General features: G+C 32.6%; 1 protein-coding gene across 1 annotated transcript; it reads left to right on the top strand.

Moving 5' to 3' along the window:
• Positions 1–13,362: 13,362 nt before the first annotated feature.
• LOC103505629 lies at positions 13,363–16,307 on the top strand. The gene is made up of 2 exons (XM_017442507.2): positions 13,363–13,461; positions 15,047–16,307. The coding sequence occupies exon 2, from the start codon at positions 15,056–15,058 to the stop codon at positions 16,286–16,288; it is 1,233 nt and encodes a 410-aa protein (XP_017297996.1). The 5' UTR covers positions 13,363–13,461; positions 15,047–15,055; the 3' UTR covers positions 16,289–16,307.
• Positions 16,308–19,657: the final 3,350 nt, after the last annotated feature.

The following is a 19,657-nucleotide window of genomic DNA, read 5'->3' on the forward strand; positions in this document are numbered from 1 at the left end:
GAGCGTCTTGACCACTACACCACCGAGGCAGGTATGACGTACTGCTGGTTTAATTTAGGCTTTCCGCGGATTCTATGCACAGTTGTGAATAAAATTGTATCAGAATCCTGTCGTTGAGTCAATACAACCTGTGAGAAGTAACGTTGCCCATTTTGTTTATTTTATTTTGATACGAATCAGCAAAAAGGCCATTTGCGAAAAAAACTATCTAAAGGTGTTTGAAGAAGTTGTTTCTTTCGAAAGAAGGGTCATCTTTGAGGATATCGAACATGGAAAGGTTGGTAAATGAGCTCGGACGGAATCGCATATTTTGACAGGACAACCATTCATAGGTTTTCGGAACTCAGCTTCTTCGTACCTACAAAAGGTAATTTTCCGAAAGCATGGAAACCAAGGTTTTGATCGAGTTCTTGTACTAGAAATGTGTAAGAGTCTTTAAAACATTAAAATGAGAGTAAAAAAAAATGTAGTTTTGACTTTTATAAAGTAATTCTACTTTGTAAAACTTAATGAACCCGAAACACAGATTGCAGAGAAAGTTCTTTCGGTTTGGACAATCTTCTTTGTGGTGAGATAACACAAAAAAGATTTTTACTTCATTAAAAAACATAATTTATATAACATAAAACATGAAAATGAGCGTTAAAATCTCATTATGTTACAAAGCAAAACGAGAACAAGAGAAGGAAATATTATTCTTTGGGTTTTTTATGTGTTAAAGCTTGGAGTTAGCTTTACTTTCTTCACTCTTGAATAATTATCATAAGTGTGACTTTTACAGCCTTATCTTACTAACTTGTTAGGGTCCAGAAAATTATTTAAAGAAGTGTGGCTGTGCTATGTCTAGCGGATGTTCATCATCGTGAGGTAATATTGATCTTGGATTCAGTGAATTGAGAAACTTGTTCGTAGAATTATTCCCTTGTGTCAATCACCTCACTTGAAATGGAAAATAGAAAAATCTAGGGAAAATAAAAACAAAACTATTTCGAAAGAAAATTAATCGTTAGAAATGTTACAAACAATCTATCAATTTTTAACAGGAAAACTGTTTTTTCCAAAGTTGTGAGCTGGAGAACAAAGCTCAGATGTTGTTTTGCTTGATTGAAACACATCTCTTGAGGACACTTGTCACCTGAACACACAACTCTGTTCATCAATGACAACTTCCTTGATTGGATTTTACTTCTGTGATTTCGAACTTTTGACTTTAACAACTTTGTTTCCTATATGGAGAAATACTTTAAAATTCAGTATATTGGGAGAGTTTGGAAGATTGATTGATGCGTTTTGGCTTCTTAAGATGCTAGGAAATTTAGTGCAAGCTAATCTATAAAACTGAACTAGAGCTATGTTAGGTATGCTTTGTGGGCACATGGAGATTCAGTATATTGGGAGAGTTTGGAAGATTGATTGATGCGTCTTGGCTTCTTAAGATGCTAGGAAATTTAGTGCAAGCTAATCTATAAAACTGAACTAGAGCTATGTTAGGTATGCTTTGTGGGCACATGTTTTTAGATTAAACAATTGGGTATGAGCGCTAACAAAAAAAGCTAATTTTTTGAAAGCCAAGTGGCAAGTGCCTATCTCATTATAAAGAACATACTTCGTGTTCCATACACAAATTCAATTTAACCTTCTTTATTGGAGTGCTTGAACTATTTCGATTAGTTCGTAACAATGAAGAGAAATCGTCATCTGCAAAATCTTGAAAATATTACAAAGCTCATGTAGGGAGAAACAAGTGTAGGAAAACTCTTCAGTATTATTTTTAAATATGAAAATGTATTTATAGCAGGTTGGTGTTCAAGTCTGAAGTCTCGATTCCCTATAAAAATTGCCCATCTGTCGAATTCATACATTTAACATGCGGTTAATTTTCAAGTTACCCTTCCCTCTTTATTTTACCCGAGCAATACGACCGCGAAACCTATACAAGTGGTTTCATACTCATTTAAAAAATATTCGATTTTCATATTGTAAGAACTTTGGATGTCTGATATTAGATAATATGGTTTTCACTTCAGAAATGAGTTACAAATATCAACATCATAGCATTTTAGGATCACGTGTAACCTCTACTCTTAATTTCTGGAGGTATCTAGGATCTACAAACAAACGATTGATACAAAGAAAATTCGAAACGACGAAAGAATGTTTGGCGCATTGCATACCTGTTATGTAGTCAGGCGTTCATACAATTTGTTGCCTGAGTGTACAACGTTCCATTTGACAAGTAGTTTTCTTTTCTTGTTATTGTTACAAAACTATTTTTATTATTTTAAGGTGCGGATTTCATTTCAAATAAAAGATATTAAATACCTATACCTACCTATTATGTTTACTCCTTTTCACTTTTTGACCTATTTTCATCGAAGTTTAAAAATTTGTTTGAATTTTAGTCTAATAAATTTATGATCATAGGCATGAGATTTCAGGAGCAGTAACAATCCAAATACATGAATATTTTCCTTGTATAAATATTTATTTGGCTCTAATCTTTTTATTTTATTTAAAATAGCATTCTCGGTACATCTGTATCTGAGAGCACAGTAGTGCGTCTGGCCAAGTTCCATTTTTTTTATTCGACCTATTCTCAGATAGAGATTGAGCGTTACCCGTAACTCTCAGTGCCTATGGTCACATAATATTTGTGATAGTACGTTTATTTTATTATTGGCCTCTACTATTGTAAAAAAAATCTGTATGTAATATATAAAGGAAAAAATATTGAATAATTATACTATTTACATATATAAGAATACAACTATTGAATATTTTATTTACCTACTTTTATTTTATTGGTGACTTTACTTTCTAACTTTCAACTGATTTTGTTACAACAAAAATCATGCTTGAAAATCGTCCGTCTGATGAGATGGTTATCAGCATGGCTTGAAAAATGGATTAGGTAGAATGTTGGCATGGAAACGTGAACTTATAAAACAAAAATCATGCTTGAAAATCGTCCGTCTGATGAGATGGTTATCAGCATGGCTTGAAAAATGGATTAGGTAGAATGTTGGCATGGAAGGTACCTATTACCGAATGAATCAGAAAATGTCATCTCAATTTGTACAAGATTATTGTTTTTCCATTGCGGTTGATCGTAAAATGGACTTAATAGCTTTGAGAAACTTTATCCCCCTTTCTTGAAAACCCAATACGTATTTAAGTAGGTACTTATTTACGATTACTTCGAATGAATTTAAGTTTTATAATTTTAAATGAACGACATTGCATATCATTTTATCTAATACCTAACACTTACAATAGGCATAAATAAGACTAGCGTAGGTATATTGATAGGATTTTGAAATTCTTTCTTTTGCGGTTTGTTATTACCTGTGTAATATTGAAAAAAAAAAAAAATGTTAATATGAAACCATCCTACCTGACCTATTTACCTCTAATTACGAAAGGGCAATAATATAGACCCTATATTCATAGTACCCCTATCTTTTCCCATTCTGACTTCTACCTACAAGCCCTACTTTTTTGTTTCCAGGTAATTCATCTATAATAATTATTAAAGTTTTCCTATTTCATGTTGTTAAAGTTGTATCCCAAGAAAAAAAAATTGAAGAAATATTCTTTTTACAGTTCTAGTGACACTTACTATTTTCCAATTTTCACAACATAAAATATTATCTTTGTTGAATAATTTGATTTGTTTCGGTCTTAACATTAATTTCGTAGAACACTAACGCCCATTGACATACATATTTTAATCCTTTAATAAAAAGTCACTTTTCTTCGTCTTTTTTAGTACAAAGTACTTGAAAATTTCCCAACTTTACACTGATCTTTTTATCCATAGGTTTTAAAATTAGATGTTTTTTGTTTTTGGTGCAAAATTTATTTCAGCTCGTGGGATGTCAATGGACATTGGAACATCAAAAAAATATTGTTGTTTATGTAATAGGAGCAGATGAGGGCTGAGGGCGCTGTTTATTTCCAATTAATCCTGGTCGCTTTTCTCCGCCATATGTCACAGTTTTGTAAAGAAGATACGCAGATCATAGATCTCCATCGCAGATAAGTCACTCTGTTTTGTCAACTCTTTCGCTTTCAATTTAGACGGAAATCTTTGAATCGAGATGAAAATGATAGATACGTGCGGAATACGATTGATAAGTGCGAAAGAAAGGTTTTACTTTTCGATCCCCCATTTTGATTGAAAGCTGGAACAGATTTTGTCCTGGCTATACATTATTTGCTCTTAGTATTAGGGGTGTAGGGCACTCAATACAGAAGTGAGTATACTCATCCAGTGTTGCAATATCTTGTAATGAAGTATTGCCTGACAGTATCTTGGTCACAAGGGCCTCCTTCCAATTTCCACGTAAATATTCCGGGTTAACGCGATCTTTAAAGCTGTTTCGCGATTCGGATTTACTGAACAATGTAAGTGACCATACTTGTTAGAAAAGCTTCTCCACCGTTGGTACTCTATTCTCTATTCGGTCAAAGTCTCATACAAGTGAGGACAATTTTTTTATTCCTTGACCAGGAACGAACCCACACCCACCTGTTACCCAGGAACCATACTGGCCGCTAAGCCACCGCACCGTGGCAAAGTAACCTGAATTGGGATCACCTGCACTTGATCAAAATAATAAATACATAAAAAGGTAAGTATAGGTACCTATAAACTAAAAAGTCGTATTCTATCATGTGACCTTTTTATAGTCAACATGGCTAAACCAATGAGATTTCGCTTTGGACGTCCACACTTGCTCCACAAAGCGGAATCTGACAATCTCATTGGTTCAGCCATGTTTGACTATAAAAAAAGTCACATAATCGAATACGGTACGGCTAAATTCAGCAAAATTTTTCCTCTAAGAATTCCACAATGTTCTTGACCAAATGACATTTTGTGGCTTCCTGAGAACATTCCTACTTATTATGTCAGCGCTGATCATCATTCTTTATTTCTTTGCGTTAACATTCTTCATTCATTTGCTATGGAAACATAAATTATTTTCACAAAGAGAATAATGTTATTCTGAAGCTCGAATGCTCATAAATAACATAAAGGAAAAGGGAAACTTGTAGGCTCGTCCAGACTGGCCTTTGAGAGAAATGACCGCAAGTAATTTAGTACGGGAAAGTTCTGCGACTAATTTCATATGACGCGACGTGACAACCTTATGTGATCATCAGGTAGGCATAATAATATATTAATAGTGCTTATTTATACTGCTCGCATAGGACTGAAAAGTCCCTTTACTCCAGCAGTAGGCTACTACTATTATTGTGGTCAAAGAAGTAATTTAGTACGGGAAAGTTCTGCGACCAATTTCATAGACGCGACGTGACAACCTTATGTGATCATCAGGTAGCCATAATAGGTATAATAATATAATAATAGTGCTTATTTATACTGCTCGCATAGGACTGAAAAGTCCCTTTACTCCAGCAGTAGGCTAATACTATTATTGTGGTCAAATTCTCTAATGACAGCATATGGTGCAGGTCTTTACGTATTACTTACTTTAAAATATATTTTAATGCGTACCTAGTATTGATTTTGTATTTCTATATGGGTTTTTAATTTCTACTAGTTTCCCCTATTTCTAATTTAATTTCCACACTATTTCGTAATGGTATCTAATGGCTTTGTTTTGTAAACAAACAAAATTGTAGGACAAAAGCAAAAGAAGAGAACGCTATTCATGAAAAGTAAAATAATGCAAGAGTCTAATCTATGGTTGGGGATTTCCGAAAAAAAACCCAGGGACAGTCCTCATTGAGCTTATTCTTTTTCTATTGACTCAGAAAAAGCTGTATCTTTATTTATTTAGAAAATATATTTTCCTACAAAAAAGAAAGGAACTTATTACAAAGCAACGGAAGTAAAGAAAAAATTATTTTTTATTTATTAAAGGTAGCTCCGGATTTTTTTCTTTTCGAGTTCCTTTATTTAAACAGGAAAAGTCACAAGAGGTACAAAAAATGGGAAAAAATGAAAGTTTGGTAAAGGAAACTTTATTCTAAATAGATTTATAAGATTTTTAAATGTGGCGTGTGAATTTGTTCTTTGTAGGTATTGCGGGAGGAATTAATTTGACAATCTCATCTGAGTCTGAGAAATTTCATTGCTAAACATTTCTTCTTTTAGGTTTCTATTTGTTTATTCTAATGAAGAAATGTGCAACAAGTGGATTACCTAATACATGGTAACATGTACCTATGTTAAAATTCAAACCCTGTTTTGCTAGATCATTCCAGAACTATGAGGAAAAAAAGTGAAAAGAGCGAAAAAACTATCAATCCATTTTAAATTCTCAGTATCGAGGTACCCATTCAAAAGAAAGATTTTCAACAGATTTCAAAAAGTTTGAATGCATTAGTACATAATATCTACACAGATATAATTCGTATAACATCTTTACACAAAATTGGATTTTTTTATGCTACAAGCAAGAAATATGTTAGTTTCTGAAATTTTCTTCTTTTTTTTTAACTAGAAGAAAATACGAGGAGTTATAATAGAAGAAGTAATAATCAAAACGAAGAGAGAAACATGAATATTGCAAATGTTAAAGTTAATATTACTATTGTGGATTTTTTAAGTCATTGTAAAAGAAGAAGAAAAAAAGTTAAGGTATGCTGGCGCCGCGTATTATAATAATCATATTCCAATTTGTTTAGAAAATATGTAAGTTTTATAACTCCCGGGGCACATATATCTTAAAAGTTTAACTGAATAACTATAAAAATATATAAAAAAAATAATAATAAAAAAATATTTATTCAAAAAAAGTATTTTTTGCTAATAATGATGTAGAACTTTATAGAGGAAGAAAAGAAGAAAAATTCAACATTTCCCGATAACGATGTTGGATAAACGAGTATGTTCTGATGATATGAATTGTTTTTACATTTTCATCATCTTTTTTTTATGTGATGAACAACATTTATTTCCCTTTGTTTGAATTCTAGAAATGTGAATTTATTTCCGCGCTTCAGAAATCGTATTTACTTGAAAGGTGGAAATATTTTACATAAAATTTAGGTAAATACTTCGAACTGAGAATGTCGACAAAGGTAATATATTTAGTTAGGTGTAGGAGATGTCTGAAATTCAGTTGGGAAATTGGCTTGAATTGTGCACACATGAAGTACTTGCGAGAGCAAATTTCCACCACCTTTTCTGAAAAAATTCAAACGATTTCCAGGGAGACAAACTTTGAAAACCCCACTTGTAACTTCTATTCGAGAATTTGTTTCTAATGAATCTTAAGTGTTTTTGTATTGTTCAATTCCAATCAGGGCAGGAAAGGTGTATAAGACAGAAATAAGTTATAGTAACTGGACTATCAAGAAATGGCAGACATTTGCATTGAAAAGTGGTAGATATTTTTTTTTTTTTTTTTTTCTTGAATAAGATCTCTTCGTACATATATTTCAAAGAAGCACAATTCAAAAGGATACATACCCTAACTAAAAAAAAATGGAACTTCATGATATTATTTTCATATACAGGTAAGTATTTTGCATCTATGTACTAAGATTCCTTTCAATCTAAAACGTTTGGAATCTAAAAATTTATCTGCGCAAAAAGTCGAACCCACAGCCTCCGTATCAATAAGAAAGCAAATTGACCGCTCGGACATTATTCTTATTTTACACTATCCTAGCCAAGCCTGGATTTCAGTCACATTAATATTCCAAGTTCGTTCCATGGAACAGATTATCACACGGAGTTATTTTCACAAGCTTAGAAAAAAAGTTTAGGTTTGCTCAAAGCTTCTGAATTCAATTATCTTCTTTTCTATCTTTCAAACTTTCTGTTCTCTACCTTTTTTTCGGGTATATTTAGTGGCTATCCTTTTTGCTTTTATCTAGTTATAAGTTTCTAATACCTTCATAATTATATCTTCCGATTATTATTAGAGACCTTATAAAAGAAATAATCTGCAATCAAAATGTGAGGCAGAGGAGAGTGTTGTGTGGAATAACTTTTGCACCTGTAAAACGTATGGCATATTTAATTAGATTTCTTTGTTATAGATTAACTTTAGAAATCAACTTGCATTTTTCCCTCTTCTGTAATAAATACCAGTGATAATTACAGAAAATAATGGTTTATAAGCTCAAATAGGTATAACTAAAAAAACAAGAACCTAAATAACGAGAAGATGGGTCTAAAAGTTGTAATAATATATAAATTCAATCTCACTTCATTTCTTTACTTTTCTACAAGTCAAAAGAAAATGGGAGAAAAAAAAATGTAGTTTCATCAAAAGTGAGAAAATTAGATAAAAAAGTGAATCTAATGAATGACTCCAGAGAGGATCTGTCGCCCAAGCTGAGAAAATGACCCCTACGTAACTAAATCATATCTGACATAAGCGCCCTTTATTTCGTGTTTTATATTTATTATTTTTTTATCAAGTGAAAAAAGATTACTTACTTTTTTTTCATTTTGTTTATTTTTTTTACTGGCATTTGGTTTGGGAATAGTCAATTCTTGAAAAGTAGATTCAAACACTGACGTAATTTTGGCCCAAGGATTATCTTAGTATGAGTATGAATTTTCCGACAGGCATTTCTGTAAAAGGATTTTTGCCTTAACTTCAAAAGATCACACCCCCAAAGTCCATTGTTACTCGAGGTAAAGATTGGTCTAGTAAAGTCTAGTGATTCACACCAGCTTTTTATATTGGAGAATATTAATTTGTTTCACCTATTGATTTGAATCTTTGGTTGACCGAAAGCATATTTCCATTTGGATCGAAGGGCTCTAAAGTTGGACCACTATTAGGTAGATTACTTCATTAATAACTTACAGAACGTGTAGAAAAACAGGATTTATATAAAATATAATTACATTAAAATATGAAATCACTTGTAATTTAATGGAAGAGAGAGAGAGAAAGAAAGAGAGAGAGAGAGAGAGAGAGAGAGAGAGAGAGAGAGAGAGTGAGGGAAATGGAAAACCAAGGAGAGAGGGGGGAGTGGTTGAATGAAACAATATATTAGCAACCCCTTCGGTTCTTCAAATCATTATTCTCTGACGATGTTCATATTGTCACGTTCATGTCGAAAAGTATGTAAGTAAAGGCCCAGTAAAACCGTCCACTAAAAGAGCCTCAAAAAAGGTTACTGAGTCGATGAGCTTCAAAAATTCACCGAAATCTTGACAAATTGACGATGTTCAACAGATACACTACCAGCTCAGCCTAGCCAAAGACTAAAACCAGTCTGTGCAGTGAAGAGGGAGAGAGCTCTTCACCCTCCTGCAAATAATTCTCCAGGATAGGACAGGTCTTTTTAAAAATCCCCTAAGGAGCAGATGGAATTGACGATGTTCAACAGATACACTACCAGCCCAGCCTAGCCAAAGACTAAAACCAGTCTGTGTAGTGAAGAGGGAGAGAGCTCTTCACCCTCCTGCAAATAATTCTCCAGGATAGGACAGGTCTTTTTAAAAATCCCCTAAGGAGCAGATGATTACTTTTGCTTCACTGCATTGGCGGCGTGCCACCTACCTTTCTTTACCCTCATTGCACTCCTCTTTCCTCTAATGATCTACAAACAAACGATTGGCCAATCTTGGATCGAGCTTTTTTTTTTGAAACTGTCAGTCCTATTCGTCCACAACAAAGTCCATTTCATTTACCTACTTAGCAAAAACCAGATTATCGGGTGTCACCCCTGAAAGTCACTTTCTCTAATATTTCTAAAATTCAACACACAAGGTCGAGATAGTAATGGTATATGATTATTATTACGGTTTTCTTGCGGGGGTCACAGATTTTCAGATTATCTCTCCTTGAAACCCAAATTGAAACAAGCCCAATGTTACAATACAATTTGTCAGCTTTGTAGGAAGTATTATAACTCAAAGGCTAAACACTTTGACACGTGACTCTAATAGGAAGCGTGTGCTGCCTTCACCACTTATATCTGATATCAACTAACCGATGGGGTATATTCCTCTTTTTTATTATTCTAAATGATAAATAACCTTATTAGTTTATCTTATTTTTCAGAGAAATTGAGAGAAAAATGTCAAAGATGTCCTACAAAAATGAACTTAACTCGAAACATCTCACATGGGCAGCACGTGGTTTTAATTTCAAATAGAGAAATGTCTCACTTCTGGGAAAGATAAGAAAATGTCCAACTCAGCAAAAATCGGTCTTACGGATTTATTTTGAATGCTTATGTTGGGGAAGAGAAAATAGAACCCAAATTTTTCTTTGCTACTCTTTTTCAATACAAAATTTCATATACGAAGTGATTTCACGTAAGAAAGAGATAAGGAGCAGACTCGATTTTAAATTTCAATATCTCAATCCTTCCAACCTGCAAATTCAACACTCTGATCAGACAATCCAGATCCTTAAAAGCCCAAAGTATAATATGTTCTATGGAGTTTTATCAATGTTTTGAACTTTGAAGCTTTACAAACCATTAATGCTCAGTGTTAATAAAAATTACAAAAGAAAACGAGAAGAGTGCGAAGTTAATATTTAAAATCATAACTTCAAATGATTTGTATTGTTCAGTATGTTTATGTGACTTCTACTTGTCTCCTGTATTGAATGATGACAAGTGCATGCTCGAACAATACCGAAATAACAAGTGAAAAGCAAAGTGGGGGATCATTTCTAACATAGGGGCATTTGAAAAAAGGGGGATGCTAAAGATGCTGGCTGGGGCTTAAAAAATTATCCTAATAGTTAATAGGCAATATGTACAAAAGATATTGATTATTTTTTCGGGTGTTATTGTGGCTTGAATACAAAAAGTCCCCCTTCATTGAATATTAACGATGAATTGAACAAGGCAGCTAACATGTGTTTGTCGGTTTTTATCCGTATGTCGCGTTAGCCCTGGACAGATGTGAAGAATTCAACAAAAAATCTTTTATGGATTTTGTCTCTAATGACAGCATATGGTGCAGGTCTTTACGTATTACTTACTTTAAAATATATTTTAATGCGTAGTATTGATTTTGTATTTCTATATGGGTTTTTAATTTCTACTAGTTTCCCCTATTTCTAATTTAATTTCCACACTATTTCGTAATGGTTGCTCCAGGTTTACAGTGCAAAACTTGCTCTCAAGTTAAAAGTAGAAATGCCTGTAGCTCGCACTTCGCGACAAAACCCTAGTACTGTCCCATTATTTTATCTATAACCTGGCAATTTTAACCTGAATCTAGGTAGGTAATTGTACATATAATATAATATATTCAAGACCTGGACATATTAGACGTTGTCAAGGATAGCTTTGAAAATTAAATGTCGGCCTAATCCACATAAAGTACAACAAGTCTGCCTCCCCAAAATCAAGGTTTGGTAAATCAGTGTCTCCACTAGAAAAACATGGCAAACATTAGTGAAATTATTTTCGAACAAGTTGTAGAAAGTGAAAATGAGTCTACTGTCTTTAAGTCTCCAATTTCCGAAAAATAAATAATGGTTTTAAGCACTTGAGAATACCATGTTATAAAAGAAGTGAGGGAGTAAAAAGAAAGAGGAAAAATAAAAAAAATGACGGTTTCCCAACAATAATGATATCGCTGTTGTGATAGTATTATTATTTTTCGTCCCGTTTTTTTTTTTTTTTTTACATATTTATGCTAATATGCATAATTCTCTGCGTAAATCAGTGTAGAAAAATATACATATTTAACTTTTGACACTGAGTGTATAACCTTTGAACACAAGGAAATACTTTGAACGGATCTCTGACCTTCCTATTGTTGAATGGTTGAAACTGGCCCTCTAAAGCTCTTATGTTGACGCTTTTTTATCATCTTATACAAACTCGGTGAAGGATGATATCTTTTAGGGTTGTATACTCGTAGTGAAGTGACTGTAATATTATATACTATAGCTAAAATCTATAGGTACTTGTACTTTCTGGTGGAGATGCGAAAATCACTCATACCACTAACATACATTTTTGGTGGAGACGCTACATTGCCATATTGCCAATAGGTACTTACACATTTCTAGTGGAGATGTCTGAACTACAAATTTTGAAATAGTTGTATTTCGAGTTGGGGTCCTTCTTATTCTTATATTCCTTGAAGAAGAAGAAGAAGAAGAAATAAATCTATCTATAAATTTAACCTACTCTTCAATTACATGTAACCAGGTACATATTAAAATTTCGTCCATGGTCTCTTAAAATATTCGAGTCCATTTCTTCCCTTGGCCAATTTTTTATATAGGTACCTTTGATTAAGAAAAAAGTAAAATCTCCAATTCCATAAGTCCCCCGTAAGTGATTTTTAGCAGCAATAAATTTGAAATTACTCAATACTAAACTTGCTGAAATGCAAAGCCCACAAACCCACAATCAGTGCGGTTCATTTATCATGTGCAATTAATAATACATTTTATATATTTTTATTCTAATTCGTAAATTATTCTTAAGTCAAGATTTCTCCTTTTCCTCTAGCACGATGGAAAATTCATTCATTTTACATTTTCAATTTATAATTTTTATCTTACATTAGGAAATGTAAATATTTTCTGCTGAATCATGATTTTTCTTAATGATTTATACTTTTTCCTGTTGTATGTATTAATTTCAGATTTTCTTCAATATATTTCATTAAAAGAAGATTATTTTTCAGAAAATATAAATATGATTTCGTACATTTTAAGATAACGATTTTTCTTCCAAATTTAATCAACACATTTTACTTTAAAGAAAAGTAGGTAACTGTATCGGACCTAGGTATTACTAGTCAAAGTATGTATTGGAACAGCTATGGGTATTATTGGCGAACCATAATATTTAATATCGTACTTTCCACAGGTATCATTATTGAATAACAAGACCACAAACCAACCAATGTGGGTATAAGCAGAGCCACATCAGTAACTTGAATTTGCCGTCGATTACATTTTCATACGGCACTATTGTATCCAGTTAGTTCTACATTTCGGATTCATAATACCAAAAGCAGACCACATCGTTACATTTCCAAACATATTGAGTTGACAATATTCGAAAAGAAAACCTTCCGAAATTGTCTGAAAATAAAATTGCTTGTAAATACCTGTTATACGTAACAATATTATTACTTTCTTTAAATACAGAAGATATTTGACGCTTATGAAAGCATATAAACGACAGCACCATGCTATTGGTGTAATCTATCTCCGCCTTTTACAAAGCAACCCTATGAGATATTACATTGTACGAGAAAAAAACAACCCCTTTGCATTTTCAAAAGCTCCATCACAGTTTCGAAACAAGTGTTCATTTGCTATCAACCTTCCTTCAAGTTAAAAAGCTGGGAGCTCCTTCCTGATTTTTATTTTAATAATTTTCATTTTGAATTCTTCGAACTGGTACTTCGTAAATTTTTCTGGTAGTGGTACTTTTAAGCCAAATAATTTTTAGTGTATTAGTTTATTCTTAGTGTTTTTTCATGTGTAATAACTCGAATATTGTTGGATTTACTTATAGTCTGATGCGGTAAGTTCTTTAATGTTTTTATTTATTTATTTTTATTAAAGGACCATTCATTTTCTACACCATAATTATGTATCTAAACGTTTTTTTTTTCTTTATGTAACTTTATTGCAACTGCGGTTGTAACTATCATACATTTGAACTCGTACCATTTAATTAGCACGTGAATTATGCTTTTTTGATAACATGCTGTCGGATCACTTCCTTTCATTTGTTGATTCTAAAAAAAAATGTATTTCGAAACATTATTAGGTGTTGATTAAAACTTTTTTTGCAAACAACCAAACAATACAATACAATACAATAATAATGTAATATTTTGTCATTGAAACTGTATCTATGTAATAATAATATGGCTCATTTATCAGATACTTTTGATAACTACATTTTCACGTAGATACTAATCTCAAAACTAGCTGAAAAGCCAATCGAAACAAAACACCGAACGCTCTTCTTGAGTTATTTATTTATATTTAATTTTAATCAAAAATTTGCGTAAAACAAAATAGAAGTAGATCTATGCTTATCAGTGGTCCCCAATTATTTTGGAGCAATAAAAAGGGCAAAATCCCTTTTCGGTTGAACAGAAGTTTAATCCAAATAATTGCTGTTTTACCCGTTTAGGGCTCAAATCTTCAAGGTTGGCAAATGATGATTTACTCGTACCTAAAATCTGATTCGCATTCATTTCTGCATAGGATAAAAGATTCAACCTAAAAGTCAGATTTTTATTGTATTCGTTTTAAGTGATTGTTTTTGATGATTATGACTATTACTATCTATGTGGGTAAATGAAAGTGTTCTATTTAATCTTCGTAATGGTCTTCTTTCGAAACCTCTCCTGACAAAATAAAGTGAAAAGTTTTCTTTACCTACTAAAGACTTCAACAGTCCCGCCACTAAAGACTTTAACAGTTACACAGTGAAGTTAAATCTCTATCAAACAAACAAATTACCAACTTCATTCATGTCAATCCCAACCAATCCTTTTGATTTGGCTCCTTCAATTTATCCTCACAAATGTACCTAATTTAATGCTCGAATGTAAAAATGAGAGCTTCTCCAACTTGGTCCTGAAATAACTCGTCTCTTTAGCACGAAACATTAAATCACATCTTTTCCCCAAAGTGTGAAAAAATATTTTCCGGTATTTGATTAAAGAAATAAAGATAATACATAAATTTTTATAGGATGAGGGAAAAAAGGGTTGGTAGTTTAAGTGGTGTTATTCACGCACGGTTGAATAAATTTATTAAAGAATGTAATGCAAACATTATTTTAAACTTTTCTTTAATTTTTCACACTTTTGTTACAGTTTGTTCCTTCCTTATCTTTTGAAAAAGTTATAAGAAGATTGTGTACCTTTTAAAAGCACATTTTTTAAGGTATTTCTTGCCAAATTTACATGCATTCTATTTAGGGTTCCTATTACAATTTATACAAACTAGCATTTTGATATTTTCTAGTAAGTAGGACTTATATTTCGAGGCCACAATGTGTTTTTGCATTAGATTTGACCATAAAAAAACATTCTAAACAATTATTTTGAACGTTTGATTTATTTTGTCACCCTTTTCTTTTGTTTCAGGCTGTAAGGATGAACATTCATCAGTGTCCTTACGGTACAAATATGTCCCCATCATCTCCCTCTAATAATAATTCCACTTCGCCATTCCCTACCACTGACATTACATCGAAACCTGTCAAAATGAAGAGGAGTTTTGATGTAGCGTTCCTAATGAAACCTGATGATCTATCTAAGAAGAGACAAAAGTTTGAACTGAAGCAACATTTGCAATACCTAACTTCTGGCAGTGTTTTGTCTAGATATTCTCCTCCTATTGAAAGTACAGTGGAACATAATGGAGATAGTCTGAACGGTTTCAATAGACATAACTTGAATGAGAAAGACGAAGAAGACAGCAAAGTTGTAAATGCAGACCCTGTTGTAATAGATGAGCAATATTCCGACTACTCTCCAAATGAATCCCCTAGCTTTACTCGCAGTGCTTTCTCCAAGTTTGATGGTTCCCCCAACATGCTGGATATTCCTCCTGTCTTGAGATCTCCTTCCTCAGTGTCCACTCTCTCAGGAGGCGTCTCACCAGATTCTTGTCAAGATAGTCTCAGTCCACCTTTGTATCTGAAAAATAAAAGTAGATCACCAATATCATTTATGCAATTGGCAAAACCAATTCAATTCTACAATCGTCTCCACCCCAACACAGCTCTTCCATATTTTGCCAATGCTTTAACCAACCCCTATACCGCTCCTTACATTATTAACGAGAAAGATAAATCACCGGAAGAAAATTTAGTAAGTGATGCACAAAACAGTTATTCCAGTAAAAGTCCAGTTGAGGACTCTGATAAAGCGAAACTGAAATCTGCCCCAGAGTACATGATGTATCCCGGGAATGGTATTTCCCCCTATGTTCCCTGTCCTTTCCCTCCCACAGCTGCAGTACCATTGCTAACTACTGCAGGAAGTGTCGGTGCATCTCTGCTACCATCATCTCTAGCAGCTCTTACCCTTCCTGCCCAAAATGTTTGTGCAAAGTGCAATGTTAGTTTTAGAATGACTTCGGATTTGGTTTATCATATGAGGTCACACCATAAAGCTGACAGCATTGCACAACAAAACAACAAACGAAGGAAAGATCAAGATAAATTGAAATGCCCTGTATGCAATGAAAGCTTTCGAGAAAGACATCATCTGACTAGGCACATGACTGCTCATCAAGATAAAGATGGAGACAGTACTGTTGACGAAGAAGTTATAGAAACGACAAAAAGAAAACATACCGCACCTCACGGTAACGCTAAATGACAAAGAATCTCTCGAAGATCAAACAAAAAATCTTCGTCTGTTGAAATCAATCATTATCCTGAACAACTATTCAATGGATTTATAGATTTGAGCCCGCAATCATTATACATGATGAATCAAATGAGAAAATATTAGAAAACTGAGCTAGCTCAGAAGAATAGTTTTCCAATACCGAAGATGGATTTTCTAAACATTCAACATTAATTTGATTAATCAATTTTTGTTTTATTTTTAAACTTGTTTTACTTAGGTACACAAAAATTTCCGCCAGGAGTATAGGTACCTACATTGTAGGTAGTAGTACGAAAATCCATCCTCGGTTTTGGAAAGAAAAGAATATTTCAATAATCATTTTAGTTACCTTTGTTATGTAAAAAATTTCGATGTTATGTACATAATTATTTCCTTAAAAAGTATACATATCTTTCAATTTTTAAATTTTTATTAGTGCTAGTGTTTTAAGTTATATGTTACCATCCTGATTTTCCTTTCTCTTTGTATTAATATTATACTTTGAACTTTCAATAGTACCTTTCCGTTCAAAGGAAAACATCGTGAAACAGGTACCTAGACTTTTTTTCGAATTAGCGATGAACAAGAGATATCCTTTAACTAACGATGTTTCCCTGATGTACTCAAACCTATTTCAAATAATTTATCACTTTCAATATTGATGATGTATCTATCTGTCTATTTTTTACACAATCAGGAAAGAAACAAAACACATTTTTTACGGGCATAATTCACAAACGATCTAAGCCCCTGTGATCAGCATTTGGCTATGGCGATTACTAAATGAAAACTTATTTCAATTTTAATGTTATGTATGATTTCGTTTTTGTTTAATTAAAAGAAAAGAATATTCGTAATAAAAAATAAAATGTAGATTTATTATTATCATTACTAGTAACTGATTTTGATTATTTTCTTGTAAGGATTTCTTCTTAACATTTTCAGAAAAATTGTACATTTCACTCGTACATGGAACTTATTATGAGTTTGTAATGAAATAAATGCGCCACATCCCATCTGGCTGGGAAAAGTTAAACAGGGAGTAGACCAGCTCAGTCTGGCTGGGGGACTTTGATTATGAAGGATACCAGCCTGAAAGTTCCCTTGTTAAAAAAAAAGCAAAGATAGAGTGCAAAGGGTATCCACTCGTAAAAAAAATTGTAGCCAAAACCAAATGTCGCCCAATGCAATCACCCTAGCCAGGGCTGATTGAGAGACTGACGAAAAACGCTGACCCCGTCTGAACACCTGGAAAGACGAGGAAGAAGAAGAAGTAGATATTCGTAAAAATATAATAACTAACTTAATACCTATACAAAATTATTTCGTAGATAGGAGAGAGAAACAAAATAAATCTTTATTTAGAACCGCTCAAATATTTTGAGTTGCCCATTGACACAGGTATTTTGTAGATACCAATGAAAGCATTGTGAAAATAAAAATATTTCATTAGAATCAGGCTAAATTTTCATAAGAATCAGATATTTTTACGATTTCTTTCTTCTTCCACATTCTTATCTGTCGGGTAATTTTTTCAAGTCAAACCTCCAACAAAAAAAGGGTGCTAATCTGTTAATTTACGACTCAACTTTTAATTATTTTTTACATAAATTTATTTCATATTTATAAAAGTTTTAAAAATTATTTGAAATTGAAATCAGCTATTATTTCAAGTTTGACTCCTGATTTTTTATCAGATCAAATAAATTTAACCCTTTTAGTCATTCGATCTCATTAGGAGACTGCTGTCTAATCCGGAGGAATGTATATTACGTAATGTTGTATTTCTAAATCATATTTTTAATTTGCTTCGTGATTTTGCTTGTGTCCTGTTCATTAAATTCTGGGAGACCCCGTTTCTATCATTCTACCCCTAACTAAAGTATTTGTCATCAAAAACAACTACAAGAGTCTATCAGACATTGACGGGTTAAACACTTTCGTACGAATAGAACGGGTAACATATACATTGTAAAACAATATACCATTTAATAATAATGGTGATGATAATTTGCTAGGGGTCTATCTTATCAATGGTTTTTCACTCCATTTAATTCAAACATTTTGCTTTTGAAAATTTTGCGATTTCTTCAACTCTCAACAGAGATATATTTGTTTTGCATGTGTGCATGTGAGATTGAATATGAATGTATGTCGAGCTTTCTCCGTGAATAATTAACCTAATGTAGCATTATTGAGAGAAGGAAAAGCGTTGAAATATGTCCGCAGATTTCCTTTGTTTGGGAGGTATTTAAAACATTTAACCGTGGAACCTGCTTACCATTGAAGTATTCGGCACGAATTGTTGTCCTACCTAGATAACTATATTGAATAATTTATGCTGTTGTTTATTGGATAGAAATTGTTTGCTTATGTTGGTAGTTGGACTGGTGAGTGGTTGCCTTTTTGGTACAAGTTTGTTTATCTGAATTTTATGTTACTTAAGAGAGAAAAAGCATGAAAGTTTTAAAACTGTGGGATCTGAAAATTTACGTTTTTATTTTGATCCTTCGATATCAACTTGGGAAGCTGATAGAGATTATTTTAATAAAATTTGTTATATAATTCAGTAATTTAGATGATATTTAAAAATCAACTGCCAATAAAATTCTAAAAGTTGGAAAAACTTTGGCGATTTTATATTTTTTTCTCTCTCCAGGTGTGATAAGAATTTCCGAGCTTTTCGAAAGTATTCTTCTCGCCAGGAGGTTTCCAAAATTTTAATTAAATAAAACTGATGCCAACAATAATAAATCACATTTAATTATTAATGGTACCATCACCACTGTATTCAAAAGTGCAGTAGGTCCTTACATAAATAGGAGCTTAATCTATTACATACTAGTTTGATTCGTATTCTTGAAAAGCTTCATCATTGCGAAGGGTAAGCTGACCTTGATAAACAAATTCCATATCAACTCACAATCAGGATGGAAAAATTGAAATTATTATTTCGATATATAATTATGTATATCCGCTTAAACCAAAGTTATTCTTCAGCCCATCTTTTGCATCTTCTCTTTTCCATTTTTAATACCAACTGATAAAAACGTTTAAGTGGATTAGAAATATAAAAGACCTTAAAAAATTCACCACATCATATTATGAATTAGGGGTGACATATTTAGTGTTTGTTTCCACCCTTGTTGTTTTAATCATCTCGGAATCTACCCTATCTTTATAACTGAGCTTGGTTTATCTTAATCTTTGCACTTGATTTAAAAATGAAATATTTCCGAATCAATTAAAAGATAGGGGAAACTGTAACGAGAAGCTTTTTATAGTCAAACTTGTGGGAAGAAAATCTGAACATTTCGACAAATATAGCGACAATTTTTTGAGTCGAGATAGATCCCA

The sequence above is a fragment of the Diaphorina citri genome, unplaced genomic scaffold (assembly GCF_000475195.1).
Source record: "Diaphorina citri unplaced genomic scaffold, Diaci psyllid genome assembly version 1.1 scaffold186, whole genome shotgun sequence".
In the NCBI taxonomy this organism is placed as follows: domain Eukaryota; kingdom Metazoa; phylum Arthropoda; class Insecta; order Hemiptera; family Psyllidae; genus Diaphorina; species Diaphorina citri.